This window comes from Ammodytes marinus (assembly GCF_949987685.1).
Source record: "Ammodytes marinus genome assembly, chromosome: 12".
Lineage (NCBI taxonomy): Eukaryota > Metazoa > Chordata > Actinopteri > Uranoscopiformes > Ammodytidae > Ammodytes > Ammodytes marinus.
In genome coordinates, this window is record NC_137216.1 from 27578743 (window position 1) to 27596838 (window position 18096).

Consider the following 18096-nt stretch of genomic DNA (forward strand, 5'->3'; position numbering starts at 1 on the left):
AAATAAATTCCCCAAAAAGACACAAGCGTTGTTCTTCATAGTCACCATGGTTACCGCTGTAAACAAGAGCTACATCATGACAGACAGTGAACAAATGCCATGACATAAAACTGTTGCTGTGGTTACTGTTTCGCTGCTTCCTGGGGTCACACTCTCACACACACGCACACACACACACGCACACACACATGCAGGCACACACACACACAGACACACACACACACACACACACACACACACACACACACACACACACACATGCAGGCACACACACACTTGTACTTTTATATTTGTGAGGACACTCACTGATATAATGCATTCCTGAGTCCCGTACCCTTTCTCTAACTATAAGGAAAATGTCCTCACTTTTCAAAAATGGCTGTGCTTTTGCTCGTAAATAAGCATTCGTAACGTGCCGAAGCATCCCTCTTACAATGGTGCCAGGGCCAAGGAAAGGCCACTTGTCAAACAAACTAGACTGCAGGTGTCAATCTACTTGGGCGCAGGACAAATGCTAATGTGAATGAGTCCTTAAAGGTGCAGTGTGTAATATGACATCATCAAGAAAGTTCTAGAATGCAACGCTCCCTGGGTAACCCCAACCCTTTTGAATAATAACAGAAGCTACAGTGGCCTTCAAGGACAAGAACAATTCTAAATGTTAAACAATGCACCTGATGACATTCCAACTATGACACTTTCAAGATGGCGGCACTAGGCCTTGGTCCAAAATATGCAGAAATATGGACATATATGAGACCCTTTCTAAGGGAAAAAATAATAATTAAAAAAAAAAAATTCAGCTATTATACACTAAATTAAATGTACTTATGGATATTATAATTACTTTCTACAAAATCTGCTAGGAAATAAAACCCAAAATTCTACACACTGCAGGTTTAATTCTACCCATCACCTTAAAAGTAGGTATTGGTCATTCTTTACTACAGAGGGCGCTGTTGAGTAGCGTAAACACCTCTCTACCTGCACGTGTTAATTTGTCCATTGGTTCTATGTCTGTTATCAGGGCTTGACACACAACCTATGTTCCAAATCGTATACATTTTATTTTCACTATACTACATACTGCAGCGGCCCTTAACAAGTGTGTTGCATACAGTATTATGCTACAATTTGTACATACTATTTTGTCATCACATTGTGCCTTGAACTTTCACACTCCTATTTATATACAGTGCTGCTTGAAAGTATGAGAACCCTTTGAGCCTTTTGGAATTTAACCATTATTAGTTATTATTATATTTTTATCATTACCAGTTTTTTTTTATATGAAATAACATATGTTTGTTTATCAATTCAAAATGTTTCTTTTCCGTAAATCAACTGTTAAAAATAATTTAAAAAATCCGGAAAATAAAAATGTGGAATTGATAAACAAACATCTGTTATTTTATGTAAAAAAAATACTGGCATTGATAAAAATTAACTAATAATGGTTAAACTCAATACAATTCCAAAAGGCTCAAGAGGTTCACATACTTTCAAGCAGCACTGTATATCTATCAGAGTCCATGGTTGTTCTCTGTTGGCGATTATTCTACTGCAAAGCATTGTGGGTCAGAATAGCCTTGAAGCATTCTGGTTTCCATATTGCACAATGCGACTGTATGTAGCAGGACATTTGGGTATTGTTGGCCAACTACATTTGCATGTATTGGGACATCCATAATCTATTTCTGACTCAATACTATACTAAGTGTGAGTATTGGAATGCACCCCGTAGTTAAGGGTACACAGCCGTTAGCAACTAAATATGCTGACAGGCTAACATGGAAACAGGAAGCACTGTGCTATGTAAGTATCATTATGAGGGTTCATAAAACTGATTTAATTTACTTACCATTAAGAGTAGTGTCCGAAAGCTATTCACTAAATACACGCTTGTCATTTTCCCACTATTATCAGGAGTTCCTGAACACACCTCCATTAACTTACTGTACATATACTCTACTACACTCTAGTTATCCCAATATAACATGCCTACTTGCAACCCAGTTTACAGTTTTAGTATTGTGAAGGCTTTTGTGTGTGTGTGTGTGTGTGTGTGTGTGTGTGTGTGTGTGTGTGTGTGTGTGTGTGTGTGTGTGTGTGTGTGTGTGTGTGTGTGTGTGTGTGTGTGTGTGTGTGTGTGTGTGTGTGTGTGTGTGTGTGTGTGTGTGTGTGTGTGTGTGTGTGTGTGTGTGTGTGCGCTATATATAAATAAAGTTACACTATCCTTCTTGATCAGCTGATTTGCCTGCGGGAGCCGCGGTGTGTTTTCTGTTCTCTATGATGAAAAGGAGGTTTTGTTTTTTTCCTGTGATGAGATGCAAATGAGGAAAACTGAGTCCGCTACACGTGGACATAAACTCTCACACACACACACTACACACAGGGTGGAGATATGTAGGACATAAATAGGGGAGAACCTGGTGTTTGAATGCAGTGTTGGATTTAATTTTTTTGTTGCGTGACTTGCACAATTTATCAACACCTCAGTAATATTAAGCAGTTAATAAACGCTTTTTTAAAGGAATAATTCAACATTTTAAATTGTTAAGCTTTTAGGCCTCACTCGCCGGCTCAAGAAACTGTAACTGTGTGTGCATTTTTTATGAAAAAAAATATATATAGGCAAAGGTCGCTCATCCAGGTTAGCTTAGCTCAAACACTGGTAGTCAAGGGGAGCGTTAGCCTACTTCTGCTGACTGTCGACCCAGCTAAATGAGCCACTCCATTCATTTTAAATGGATGAAAAAAAAGCACAACTCACTCAGACTCAGCCATGCTTGGCATTTCGTTGCTGTAGTAACAACACATATTGTTGTGGGACTGTGAACACAATACAAACCAAGTCACTCAGAGCCAGTTTACATGTTGTATCCCTTGTTTACTTAATGCTAATTCAACATATGGTCAGAACACAGCAGTTAAACAGTAGGTCTTGGCTAGTACAGACAATGTGCACTGTATTTGTAAAGATTAAGAAACAGTTTGACAATCAGTCCAATGTCTTTACACACACACACACACACACACTGTGTGTTACATTGTTTGAGCCGATTTGAGCATTTCACTACCCCCACCCAAAGCAACAAAAACATTGCTTAACTGACTTCAACTGGAAAATTGACTTTAGCATGTGCAAATAGTGTGCATAGCATGTTCAAAAATGCCTGCTAGTGTCATGACCTTTTGACCCAGTTCTAGTATGGAGACGTCCCCCCAATAGCAATTTTATAGTTTCCTATATGTGTAGCTTCAAAGCACACTTGTTTGATTTATGCAGAATCCAAACGAGGCAGAACGTACACCTGCCCACTCTACATTGAGTGACTAGGGACTTATGGATATTAAATTAACTATGTTCCATTGGTTACAGAATGATGGAAATTGTTAATTAACCCTAACGAGCAATTTCTAATTAAGTGGGCTTGATAGACACTCTTGCTGAGGACTTTGAAGCTGGTGTGTGTGTGTGTGTGTGTGTGTGTGTGTGTGTGTGTGTGTGTGTGTGTGTGTGCGTGTGCGTGTGCGTGTGCGTGTGCGTGTGCGTGTGTGTGTGTGTGTGTAGTTTGGTCTTATGACTGCCCTGCAAAGTAGGTCTCGTTGTCCTCTATCTGAAAGACAATGAGCCTCTAAAGTTAACTGAAGTGAAAAATCAGACGCGGTGGAATTTTGAAGTGTGTGTGTGTGTGTGGAATTTTGAATTCATTGAAACAGATTGAACTAGTAAAATCAGGGCTGACATCTTTATAATCACAATAGTTAACAGTTGTAAGAGTTAGAATCTACTGTAAGATATCTGTGTTCTTGCTTTCTTGCTTCCTTTTTAGGTTGACCAAATTGTTTTGTTTATATAATACTACCAGCTGTAATAGCGTGAAATTGTAGCTGCATTTTAAATTAGTATTTAATTGTATTTCTCGATGTAGAACGTCAGTGGTAAGTGCGCTGTGTATGAAATAGGGCACTGCAGAAAAACTGGAGCTGCTGGAAGCAAAATATCTAGGCTAAATGCATGTGTGTTGTCTTTCACCTGCAGCGATCAAAGTAGACACACACACACACACACACACACACACACACACACACACACACACACACACACACACACACACACACACACACACACACACAGAGTTTACAGTCCATTGCCTTTAAATGCTGAGCAATGCCCCAATTTGATATCCATCTTTTTATTTTGTGGAACAAGCAAGTCGGATCCAAGTCTTGCATGACGCCAAGGAATAAACTCTGCACTAGTGAAAGACTGCTCTGCTTAATGCTGATACAATAACATACTTTAAGTGGCACAGCATCTAGATAATGGGATGTAATGTTTACCTTATGTACAAAGGCAAATATGTACTTTCATAAAATATAACATAATATTCTACTAGTGACCATCATCATACTTGTATCATGTATTTCCTATTCAAGTAACCTTAGACTTGACAAAAGATTACATTTTTGTTTTCAAAGCTTAGTGTTGTATTGTAACAATGAATGGTCTAAAGTTGGCACTGTATATGACATCATATGTCACAGCTAAGAACCAATCGGAAATATTTACTTTAATACACTATAACATAGTTTTCTTCTAGTGCCCATCATCATATTTTATATTTAGTTGTAAATGACTTGCAGTACATTTCCAGCAAAAAGCTTTACATATTCCATGAGAGTAAATAGGAAATACATGAGTCACAACCTAATGATTCACATCTGTGTTGTGGGACTCTTAGCTTCAAGGTTGGATTCTCTAAAATATTAATAATGTAATGTAAAGCGTGGGCTCCTGTGGCGTAGTGGATAGAGCGCGTACCATATTGGCTCCGGCCTTCGTTGCAGTGGTCGCGGGTTCGAATCCGACCCGTGGACCTTTACTGCAGGTCATCCCCCCTCTCTCTCTCTCTCTCTCTCTCTCTCTCTCTCTCTCTCTGTCTCCCGATTTCAACTCTGTACTGTCTAATAACGCTTGAAAATACCAAAAAATTATCTTTAAAATAGTAATAATGTAATGTAAAGCTAGACCATAAAACACTCTTTCTGCCTTTTTCTCAGGCTAGGATGAACCGATTTCTAAAACGTTTGCACATACTACATAGGATCTCAGAGTTCAATACACCTTCACATGTCCACCAGTGAAGTAGGGCTTTAAAGGTCCCGTAAATAAAAAAGCAAAAAATGTAATGTTTTGGAGAGAGGAGAAGTGAACCCTCAACCCTGACAGTAAATGGTGTGGTCTACAACAGTTCCCTGGAATCAGAATAAACTATCAAAGCCATATGGAACGATTGAGTCAGGCGATAGTTATCTGTGGGTTTGTCCCTCAGTCAAGCTAGTCATGTGAAACTTATTTTTGATTCCCTCATGCACACGCATTGCTCGTGCGTTCTCCAGCAGTGTCATTGCTAGAAAAAGAGTTATGGTAGAAATTAGCCATGTCATTGTTTTAATATAGCCATGATAGCAAATTAACATAACAGTGCCACCAAATGCTAGAAAGATGTTATCTCAATAGATGTATGAAGCTGGGGAAAAAGTCTATCTCTGAGCCTAAGACAGACATTCCCATTGTCACCTCTCTCCAGACACACACACACGCGCGCACGCACACACACACACACACACACACACACACACACACACACACACACACACACACACACACACACACACACACACACACACACACACACTTGCAACGTGAGTCCATGCTCTATACAATGGGAAGAGTATATCCCAGCACAACAGTTAACAGTAACGTCTGTTCTAAAGAGTTGAAGTGTGTTCGGCAGGGAGGGAGGGAGGAAGGGGAAACTCACTCGACACTGTCTGAGAAAGAAGTGTGTGTGTGTGTGGGCTCCTCCCCCATCTACTCCTCCTACCTCATTTGCTCCCTCTCTATCTCTCTCGCCCACCCTCTCTCTCTCGCTCTCTCTCTCTCTCTCTCGCTCTCTCTCTCTCTATGGTGAATCTCTGCAGTGTGGACTTAGAACTCTGGCTGCACACACACACTCTCCCAGTCAGACAAGTTAACAAGTTGAGTCAGGACATTAGGAGCTAGCAAAGAGGTGTGTGTGTCTGAGTGTGTGTGTGTGTAGGATGTGTGTGTGTGAGCGAGGATGAAGCGACGGATCCTCACCCGCTGCTGCTGCTGCTGCTGCTACAGCTACAACGTTACAGGTGTGTTTGTGTGTGTGTGTGTGTGTGTGTGTGTGAGAGTGAGTGAGACGCGCAGTGTTAAAGCAGGTGTTTTGGAATGTGTTGTGTGTGTTGTGTGTGTGTGTGTGTGTGTCGCGCAGTGTTAAAGCAGGTGTTTAGGAATGTGTTGGTGCACATTTGTGTGTGTTTATGTTGCATGCTTGAAGAATGAATCAGAGATGTTTCTAATGTCTGCCAGAATTCTGCACACAGGTCACTGAGAAAGGGTGGGTGTGTGTGTGTGTGTGACTGTGTGTGTGTGCGTGCTGCATTTGTGTGTGTGTGAGAAAATATGACTAAGTGAAGGAGTGGTAGACACAGGCGCACAGAGGGAGAAATCCCCGTTGTCTCATTTAATTTATTCATAATGGCTTCACTGGAAAACTCATTTGAATTGACGTTTTCATTTTGAAACAGGAAGTTGTGTTTGAAACACAATAGGAGAGGACAGTTTCAGTCTGTTGTCAATATCCAGAATCAGATGTTCGATTGAGCAATCTGTTTTGCACGGGGTGTGTGTGTGTGTGTGTGTGTGTGTGTGTGTGTGTGTGTGTGTGTGTGTGTGTGTGTGTGTGTGTGTGTGTGTGTGTGTGTGTGTGTGTGTGTGTGTGTGTGTGTGTGTGTGTGTGTGTGTGTGTGTGTGTGTGTGTGTGTGTGTGTGTGTGTGTGTGTGTGTGTGTGTGTGTGTTGGGTGTGTATAGCAGCAGGTTATGACATGTGCCTTTAGCCAGGATTAAACGGATTTACACTGACTGCACTGGAGTCCTCATAGTCGTGATATTTGAATTTCTCAAGCCCTGTCTGTCCCTACAATACACTTTGTTTTGTTCAGGGCTTTTGGCCTGTATCATAATTCCTTGTCTAAACTTTTTTTTTTATATCACCAATATGATCACATGTCTATAATAAAAAAAAAAAAAAAATAGTAAACAACATACTTTCAAGATCAGTATCTCAACCAAACAGACTAACTAACTATCCTGCCTTAGCCACAGGTCAGAGACAATAGATATGTAGTAATGTCATGTATCACTATGAATACTAGACATCTCTATAGTCATAGAAAAGGTCGATACAGGTAACCTTAGACGTGACAATAACAAAAGATTACTTTTTGTGTTCAAAGCTTAGTGTTATATTGTAACGATGAATGGTCTAAAGTTGGCACTGTATATGACATCATATGTCACGGCTATGAACCAATCGGATCACTTGATTTGAACTAGCCGTTTTATAATGAAGAAATCCATTGTAGTTTAGAGAAAATATTATAAGTAACAATTGTATTTGTAAGGTAGACGATGGTCCCCATAAAAAGTCAGTTTCATTGATTTGTTTGTGTGTTATGCTTCTCCCATGAAAAAGATTTGAATTTGCCAGAATTTATGAATAGAAATAGTCATGTGCTGGTGGAATTCATTGGACTTAAACACAAAAGACGACAAAACTTTCATGTAATTATTATTATGATTATTATTTTATTGTCACTTAAAGGAATACTTCACCCATACGGAACCAGCGTTCTATCATTATAAAATAACTGTTATAGTATAATGAATGAGGTTTTTCTTCCCTCAGTCTTCCCTTAGTCTTCCCTTGGCCTAGCTGTTCTGTTAATCCTAACCCTTACTGTGATGTCACAAGAAGGAAACTGTAGGGTTAGACAGTGAGACCATAAAACACTCTTTCTGCCCTTTCTCAGGCTAAGGTGATCCGATTTCAATTTGTTTTGCACATTTATACTAAATAGGATCTCCGAGTTCAATACACCTTCATATTCCAACCGGTGAAGTAGGCCTTTAAGTCATTTCAAATGGCACTGAAAAACAACGTATTGGGCAGTTTAGGATTGCAAACTAGCTTTAGCAATATTATACCCACCTGATTCAATGTTGTCATTGTGTGCCAGAGGCTAAAGGCATTTTCTATAAATAACATGGAGATTTGTATGAAAGGTAACATATCTATTCCCACTGCTACTGAAATCCAATACATTTCCTTCATTAGGTACATTGATCAATCTAATGCAGCAGGTACTTTACTGACTTATCATTCATATCTAATCAGTCTTTTATGTCTCTATTATGGAGGAGCGTAATTGTTAATGATTCATTTTAAGGTGTGTCAGGTATGAATGGAATTTTTATGGCCAAGACTCCTGAGGCCAAAATGATGAGGTTTATATTGATCCTAGATAGTCCGTAGAATGAATAGCTGTTGCTATGGTCACTCAGCAGAAATATAAATTGACCGGATTTATGCATTGCTATTTGCCTGCATTTATGGTCAACATTAAGGATTTAAAAACTATTGTAGAAATCAAATCAAATCAGTTTTATTTGTATAGCCCACAATCACAAACACATTTGTCTCAGTGGGCTTTACATTTCATACAATATGATATATGATACAATATGATACAATATGACACCCTGCCCTTACACCCTTAGCTCGGCTGAGAAAAAACTCCCAGTAAAAACCCTTTACCGGGAATAAAAAAATAAAAAAAAATAAATGTCATTTGCCAAAATATGTACGGTTAGGTGTTGGTTTAGATCTTTTAAAAGGTGATTGTGTAATAAAACTTGACAATGCAATTAAAGTTAGTGAAGTGAACTCAAATTCCAGGCCACACATTAACATTACGTACTATCAACCAATTGAATGCAGTGTACTGGGCTGAAGTTATGAGGTGGTTTTTTTTTATTGTGTTGACCAGACACTTTGGTTTAGACATTATCTGAAAAACCACCTTGAATCTGAGGACAATGGTTCTCTGTGCCTTTTAAGAGCACATGTATATAGCGTGTACGTGCAGGTGAGCAGATTTGATTTGCTAAAGGTTAACTCAGCTGTGTGTGTGTGTGTGTGTGTGTGTGTGTGTGTGTGTGTGTGTGTGTGTGTGTGTGTGTGTGTGTGTGTGTGTGTGTGTGTGTGTGTGTGTGTGTGTGTGTGTGTGTGTGTGTGTGTGTGTGTGTGTGTGTGTGTGTGTGTGTGTGTGTGTGTGTGTGTGTGTGTGTGTGTGTGTGTGCGCACAGTCAGTGGACTTTAGAGCTTGGGCAGCATGGAGTACAGTAGTCTGGCATGTAGCTGAATTGGTTTTCAGTCAAGCATCTCAAGAATTTTCACTCTTTTTCTGACCTGTTTCCACATACTGTAAAAGTAGATAAAAATGCTATCCTCTTCCACGTAAACACTTCTAAATCAATGTTAGGACACAGCCATATGATACACTTACTTGGGTTACATTCATGGCTCTTTGTTGTCAAGCTTGATCCAACCTAGCATAATTTTTGTATCCTCAAACAGTGTGATATTGTCGGGGAAAAAATGACTTTCCCTATAGGATGTATTTCCAAAATTGTCACAGCACTTCCTTATTATCTTTTCAGTCAATGTCTAAGAATGCAAAACACATTTTATGAGGTTACATCATTGTGTTAGTGAGTGTTGAAGCCCAGCTGGTCAGACCGGTTTGTATGACATGGCTATTAGAGCATGACTTGGCACCTAATGTATGTTCATGGACGGTAGGAACAATTGTAAGTATAAAAATTTGGTCTAGGATTCTGAAAATTGCAATGCTGTGTTGAGTATCTTCAGTAGGAGGACAAGGGGAGGCCATTTGTTGATATCTACTATTTTGACACACACACACACGCAACCGCACAGGCACGCACACACACACTCACACACACACACTTACAAAGGCACTTCCTCACTCACACAATAGCAGAGTAATTAGCCTCCATTACCAATTACATTTTCAGATGGACAGGAAACTACTCTGACCCTGAGGAAAGCGCACACACACACACACGCATACACACACACACACACACACACACACGCACACACACACACACACACACACACACACACACACACTCTTTGTCTCCTTTGTAGAGCTAATGGGACGAGATAGCATTAAGTAAGCCCCTCGCCTCGACTGAACCTTCAGCTCAGTTTTTAAATTGCAACCCGTACTACTCCTTTACCAGAGACATCCACTCATTGTAAAGGGAGACCACTTTATTAGCAGTAAAGTAAAAAAAGACTGTTTTGGTTGTTTCTTACGACAAATTCATGTTTGAAATCTATCAGTTCCAGTTGAGACCGAGTTCCCATGAAATGTGTTTTTCTAGTCTGTCGTCACGTCGTCTCGTATCACTATTAACACACGGAGTCCTGCTAAGTGATCTAAAGAGGTTTCTGTCCAGCTGTCTTTACTGGGAGCAGCTCTTACTAAGGAAGGAGTAAAGTGGAGGAATGGGGGTCGACTCTTGTGAACGCTTGACAAAGAATCAGTCTTTGCTGGTGTCGTAAATCAATGGTAAAATACTATTTAAGGGCATTATGAGCCATTTATTGATATCCAGAATTTATTTTGGGAGATTTTTTTGTTCACATTGGAGTGAATGGCGGAATCAACTTCTTGGTCCAAATACCGCAATAAAAACACAATAATTGCACTACCAAGCTTGGCCCATGGTTGCATATTATTTGGGTAATTTAAAGTGAATACATTATGTATGTTTTCCTTTCACTATGTCACTGGCCCTTATATGACCTACTTGCATTATCGTAAAGTCTTGCACTGATGCTGCTTTGAAGACTTGAATAAAGCTCCTTTTATCTGTATAGCTCCCTTTGATCAGTGTCCTTAGGGACTGTGTGTGTGTGTGTGTGTGTGTGTGTGTGTGTGTGTGTGTGTGTGTGTGTGTGTGTGTGTGTGTGTGTGTGTGTGTGTGTGTGTGTGTGTGTGTGTGTGTGTGTGTGTGTGTGTGTGTGTGTGTGTGTGTGTTCTGTATGTAATCAGATGTTTGTATCAGCACTGATCTTCACAACCTCTTATGTTTATGTCCTCATGATCTCACGATAAAGCATCTACATCTATAAAGCCTTAACTCTAAATAGAATAAGAGATGTCCACACCGTGAGCATTAATAACTTAATACATGAAGTGATGCTCTTTTAATGCATCAAAAGTTATTTTCATTGATTTGTTCTCGTGGCGAAAATGTTCTTGAAAATCTTCATCCCATTTTTCCACACCACAGACTTAATGTTAGATTTAATTGTATTATCATGACCAAATATTATAAACTTAAAAGCAATACATGAATTACATATATTTTTTTCTTCAAGCCTCTCTGCATGCAGCTAAGTTTTGACATGTGTTATTGCAGCTTACACACAAGCCAAGTACTGTCCTGTCATTAGAATGAATGCACTACAATTGTCAGTAATCTTGTTTGCTTAGTCAGTGTGCGTGTGCGAGTGTTGTTAAGTATGTAAGACATGAGAGAGAGTAAGAGAGAAAAAGAGAGGTATAGGGGAAAGAGAGAGAGAGATAAAGGGAAAGTGAGAGAGAGAAACAGAGAGGGAGAAAGAGAGAGAGAGAAGGTATGAGAGGAATGTCATCATCCCAGATTACTGTCTCTTCCTGTCATTGACTTAAAAGCGCGATGGGCACGCGGCTACAACATTAGTACTTTTCACACACTATATTTAGGAAGGTTACTGTGCCTTTAATTTGTCCATTCATGCATTATCTTTGTAATGCATTGTACAAAATGGTGCATGTATTTTTTTGTTTAGTATTTCAGTTATAAACATGTCTGTAAAAAGGGGTGATGACACAGCAAATAGGCCACACCCACAAAGCATTGTAAAGGAATTTGAAGCGTTCATAAACACAGCATCAATGTCAGCCCTGAAAATGTGAAGCGGAAGATTTTACCTGTGTTTATTCTTTTATTTTGAAAATATTTAAATACTAAGCAGAGAATAAACAGAGTCATTATAATCATTCAATTTCATCCAAAAGTAGACACAATAGACTATGAATGTGTGTGTGTGTGAATGGGAGAATGAATACTAGTCATTTGGATAAAGCCTTTTTTCAAGCTCTATTTGATAGTGTGGAGAGACACAGATAAAATGGGGCAGGAAGGGTGATGCGCCCTAACCACTACACCACGAGTGCTCCATAAATAACTTTATTTTAACTGTTTTTTTAATTCAATCGATTGTACTGTATTTATCTGATTGTACGGTGTCCTTGAGAGTCGTGAAAGGCGCCTTTTAAACCTGCAGTGTGTAGAATTTTGGGTTTTATATCCTAGCAGATTTTGTAGAAAATAATTATAATATCCATAAATACGTTTAATTTAGTGCATAATAGCTGAATTTTTTTTTTAGAATTATTATTTTTTTCCTTAGAAAGGGTCTCATATATGTCCATATTTCTCCATACTTTGGACCAAGGCCTTGTCACCGCCATTTTGGAAGTGTCATAGTTGGAATGTCATCAGGTGCATTGTTTAAAATTTAGAATTGTTCTTGTCCTTGAAGGCCACTGTAGCTTCTGTTATTATTCTAAAGGGTTGGGGTTACCCAGGGAGCGTTGCATTCTAGAACTTTCTAGAACTTACTTGATGATGTCATATTACACACTGCACCTTTAAATACATGTATTATTATAAAGGCCATTTTTAGGCCCATTTACCAATGACCAGGGTATAGAATGGCGTTCATAAAATAGCCTGTTTAGCATGGTTGTGGATGTCGTTATTTTATTGATCCATAATTTGTTTCAGGGACTCCAAATGCACATTCAAATATTCCTGTATTCATATTTATGTTCCATTACTGTGAACAGTAGTGGCCTTTTAGCAACAGGAAACACAACAGCTATTATGTGTGAGGGGAAATAATTATAAATAAAAATGGATGAAAATTAGTTTAAATGTCATATTGAGAAAAAAATGGTACAATTAGTTATTTTCCTTTAGAATCCCATGTGTTGTCAGGTATTCGTGTGTGTGTGTGTGTGTGTGTGTGTGTGTGTCTGTGTTTTAATACTCTCTGTCTCATCAATACAACCATTCATAGACAAAATGTGTATGTGTGTGTGTGTCTGGTGTAATTACAGAATGAAAGTGAGTGTGTGTGTGAGAAAGTGAGGAGACAAAAACCCTGTTCTGCTGCATTCAGATCTATGGTTCAGTATCTACAGACTGGACCACTGGTGTGTGTGTGTGTGTGTGTGTGAGAGTGTGTGTGTGTATCGTTGTCTCTCTCTCGCTGTGTGTGTGTGTGTCGGTGTCTCTCTCTCTCTCGCTCCGTGTGTGTGTGTGTGTGTGTGTGTCTCTCTCTCTCTGTGTGCATGATTAAAGATAGTGAGTGATGGGGATTTTAACAGTAGACCGTCTGTCTTTCAGTCGGCTCTAGAAACAAAAGCTTCCTTGTTTGGTCTCACCTGACTTTGTCACTGCTGTACTGTGCAGTGCATTCACTATTCAATGTTACACATGGTACTAACACTGGCTTACTCACACACACTAACTATAACTTATTACATTAATACAACATGCACATTAAGTCCAGCTTAATTAATAATGGGTTTAGATATGTGTGTAGTTTCAGCTGTTTTGTTAAAGGTAGATTCCGTGATTATTACAGATAGTGTATTGTGGAGGAGATATTCATTGTTTCTGACAACAAAAGTGATTTTGACAACAAGCATTCTCCAGAATCACTGACTCCACCTTTTTTAAGATGCATGCCAGACTGACTGTGCCTCTGTGTCAGCAACTTACTGCTACTGGAAACAGATGACAAACGATTCAATACGAACCTGTACTGTGGGTCTGGATCAAGAATGATTGGCATGCCATTGACAATAGACATGCAGGTGTTCACGCCACAATGGGATTTACCGAATTGTTTTGTCACCTTTGTTCTACTATCGTAAACTATCGCTTCCTTCCCGGTAATGTCTGTCAGTCAGTCAGTCAGTTCCTCCCTTTTTAATCTGAGATGACGAGTGTGACTCTGGAATGTGCTTTCTCTAAACAATGCTGCATCATGACCTGATAGGCTAGATTGCCTGATGACAACTGGTGGATAGATACAGTGGTGGTTTACTGTAACCTAAGGCCACAGAGGTCAACAAACTTTTTTTTTGCTTTGTCATGCTGTTGTTTGAACTTTTTAACCCTCTGTGTGTGTGTGTGTGTGTGTGTGTGTGTGTGTGTGTGTGTGTGTGTGTGTGTGTGTGTGTGTGTGTGTGTGTGTGTGTGTGTGTGTGTGTGTGTGTGTGTGTGTGTGTGTGTGTGTGTGTGTGTGTGTGTGTGTGTGTGTGTGTGTGTGTGTGTGTGTGTGTGTGTGAGTTTCTGTTGGTCAGCCATCTGTCAAGGCCACTCTATGGTGACGAGCGTACGTTCTGCTGACATCACTGACCTATGACATGTCTCCCCCTCTCTCAACAACACATGACTGGGTCTGGGTTTGCTCAAAGGCACTTCAGAATGTAACCACTGAAACACTGACGTAGGGCCGAGAACGAGAGGATGGAATAATGCGTGGACACTTACTGTTAGTTAAAGGTGGAGTCAGGAATTCTGGGGAACGCTTGTTGTCAAAATATATACTTTTTTTCAAATTCAGTATATTTCAAATAATATCTCTTCACAATGCGGTACCTGGCTGTACTGTTTGTGTGTTACTAGTCTGGCTTGACCACTTCAGCCAGCGTCTATTAAGCGCTGGCGTCGGCAAACAACGCTACGCCTCCATTGGCTGCTTCCCGGGGTTAGCCCCGCCGTAGATGATTGTGATTGGTTTAAAGAAATAAAAACAGGCCAGCCCAGTTTCCCCCCGAATAGACGGCTCTAAACGGAGTGCTTCCAGACCATACTACTTGCTGTAGTTTGGTCTGGCTTTGCGAGACTAGTGTGTTACTAACCTGCCATAGGCTCTGTAAACTGGTATGTAAACAAAGGGAATGTAAACAAAAGGAGGCCCATTGTAGCTAGCCACACGCCCGTTTACAGAGCCTAGGCTGTGTATTAACACTGGATTTTTATTTCAGTGCAAACACAGTACAGACTGGTTGTGGATTGTTGTGTTGTGTTTGGCCTAGGCCCTGTAGGCTTTTCCATTGTTTGTCTATGCAGCAGGTGTCAGTCACTACATTGTTTAACTAACGGACTGAAAGTGAGTTTAAGCTCAATTGACTTTACAAGTACTAAGGAATTCTTACAACAAAGGTGTGTGTGTGTGTGTGTGTGTGTGTGTGTGTGTGTGTGTGTGTGTGTGTGTGTGTGTGTGTGTGTGTGTGTGTGTGTGTGTGTGTGTGTGTGTGTGTGTGTGTGTGTGTGTGTGTGTGTGTGTGTGTGTGTGTGTGGGTGTGTGTGTGTGTGTGTGTGTGTGTGTGTGTGGGTGTTGCAATATAAAAAGAGCCTTTATATCCAGTGCTTTTGGTGTGTGCAGATGTATTCAAGTAGCCCTTCCTTGTTTTTGGGTGTGTATAGGTTTCACCAGTAAACCTGTTACAGAATACAAATGAACTGTTAAATTATTCTTCAGCACTTGAGGTGAATGGCATATTTTTTAACTGTACTGCAGCACCAGGGTCAATTATATTATCCACCAAAGTGCTGTTGACAGTATCCCTGCGTTCCAAATCGCATACTTTTTTGTTTGTACTACACTACATACTAAAGTACAGCAGAGTGGGCCACAGGAGAGAAAACAAAATCACATAAGGAAGATTTTTTTTTTCATTATGTCGAGAAATGTCAAGAATAAAGACGAATACTCCATAATGCTATTGGAGTTAGAGGGGCATTTATGTATTTTCAGCATACTACAAGAATTGACGTGCATGTATTGGGACATCCTAAATCTTTTTCTGGCATACTTAATAGTAGGGAAGTATAGGGATTGGAAACGCAGGGCCTGTTTCACTCCCTTTCCCTCGCAGTAGCATATTTTCTGTTTTGTAAAGTGTTATCGCTGTCTGCACCCTGACTGCTGAGTTGTGTTTGTCACGCTGCTGACACACACAGATAATAACCAACACAACACAACCAGCAGTAATACACTCATTAACACGCGGTTGATGAGAAAAAGGCAAGAATAGAATGAAAAACAACATTTGAACAAAATTAGGTTGTTTTTATTCTAGGCTCGTCAAAACAACTAGAGACGAAAGGTCGACGAGGTCATACGAAAGCTTTGTAGATCCAGTATGGGATGGGACAAAAAAATCTATATTAACGTTTGGAATAAGGAGATAGCCCCCTGCTTTGATATGTGGCTCATGGAGTTCTCTAGCTGGCATTCTATTTATGGAGATAATCCGTTATGAGATTTTTAGGGAAAGCTGAAAAATTTAAACGGACATGGCAGCCTTTCCTTGACTATATAGCAGCGCTGGAGTGACCTTCATGACCTTATTGACTTTTTATTTTTTTTGCTTAACATTTACATATAGTTTAAACAATGTCCTTAGAAACCTGTGAAGTAGAGTACGCCATGTGAGTTGTTTATTGTATCTTGTCATGTGTTTGTGTGTTCACTTTTTCAGTTGTGTGTTTGTGTTTAAAAAAAAAAGTATTTAAAAAAATAGAAAAGTTGACCATTCATAGATACTATAGCTATGACACCTCAGGAGATACAGTTGACTCCCTACCCTTTTATTTCCGTTCATAAACACACACACACACACACACACACACACTCCCACACTCCCCTAACCCCACCGCATCCGCTGCCCGTAGCTCCCTACTGTGTGTGAATTCAGCTGATCCACCACACACTGACACATGACCACTGTTTCTCTCTCCCCAACACACACACACACACACACACACACACACACACACACACACACACACACACACACACACACACACACACACACAACCCACACACCCCACACACACATGAGTTCAACTCAGTTATCTTCAGATGTTTTAGCCTTTGCAGCAGAAATTAATCATGTTTTCTGTGTGTTTCCATAAACTGTAGATAAGCAAATTCTGTGGAAGCAATGTGCTGATACCTGACTCTCTGTAATCTTATATAAGTTATATCAACTCAGTGTGAAAACAGTCAATATGTCACATGTCTATTTCATAAGTTTTATTTCCTGTTTCCTGGTCCTTTTATCTTCAAACACATTCAAATACTTCTTTGAATTAAGAATCAATTTGTTATTCCGCTGTTTGTCTTCATGTCAATAATTCAAAAGATAAGGTTCAGGTTTGGATACAGGTATTTCCCCATGGGGACAGATTAAGCATCTATCTAATAGAGCTGAATTGTAACACACAAATCAAACAGGGAAATAAGAAGGCATTTACCTTCTTAATAGGCACGTGCACAGTGCCATTTAGGAATAACTCAAATGTTATCTTTATTAAAGTAAAACATCTTTGTATCACTTTTGCAAGATATTGGTGACCACAGTTTTTGACAGAACAGATTTTGGATACAGCCTTGTTTATGAAGTGGTCTTAAAAGTGCAGTTTCAGCATTTTTCTTATTTTATCGGTATTGGAAAAAACACAAAATAAACACGTGTTGACATATGAACATACATTGAGTGTGTAGATCTATCTAAACTGTCCTCATCTGTCTTTCTTTCCACAGAGAACTACGCTGTGAGCGGGTCCGATGGAAAGACAGAGTCTGTGGCTAACCTGCAGCCCCAGCCCTCCCTCTCCTCCCTCCATCCCAGCTCCCCGGGTCCCAAACGCTCCGGTAACACACTGCGCAAGTGGCTGACCAGTCCCGTGAGACGCCTTAGCCACGGGTCCTCCATCAAGAAACTACCCAACAAGCAGAAAAAAACTGGTAAGAGACAAAAAGCTACACAATAAAAAAAAACTACAAGGCTTTTTTTTGGGTGTAATAGCATGAAACTGATTATTAAAGGTGGAGTCAGTGATTCTGGAGAATGCTTGTTGTCAAAATCACTTTTTCTCATAATCAGTGAATATCTCCTCGCAATCTGCAGCAAGTGTGCACTGAAAGACAAAAGCTGGTATTAATACACAGCCTAGACTCTGTAAACAGGCAGGTTGCTAGCTA

The 18096-nt window shown here is 39.8% G+C and overlaps 1 protein-coding gene across 1 annotated transcript in view; it reads left to right on the top strand.

Moving 5' to 3' along the window:
* LOC307258501 (kalirin-like) overlaps positions 1 to 18096 on the top strand; it is a 75553-nt gene that overhangs the window by 43520 nt on the left and 13937 nt on the right. Inside the window, exon 27 of the mRNA XM_080038054.1 lies at positions 17656 to 17859. Within this exon, the coding sequence (XP_079894180.1) occupies positions 17656 to 17859 (204 nt within the window). The remainder of the gene's footprint in view (positions 1 to 17655; positions 17860 to 18096) is intronic.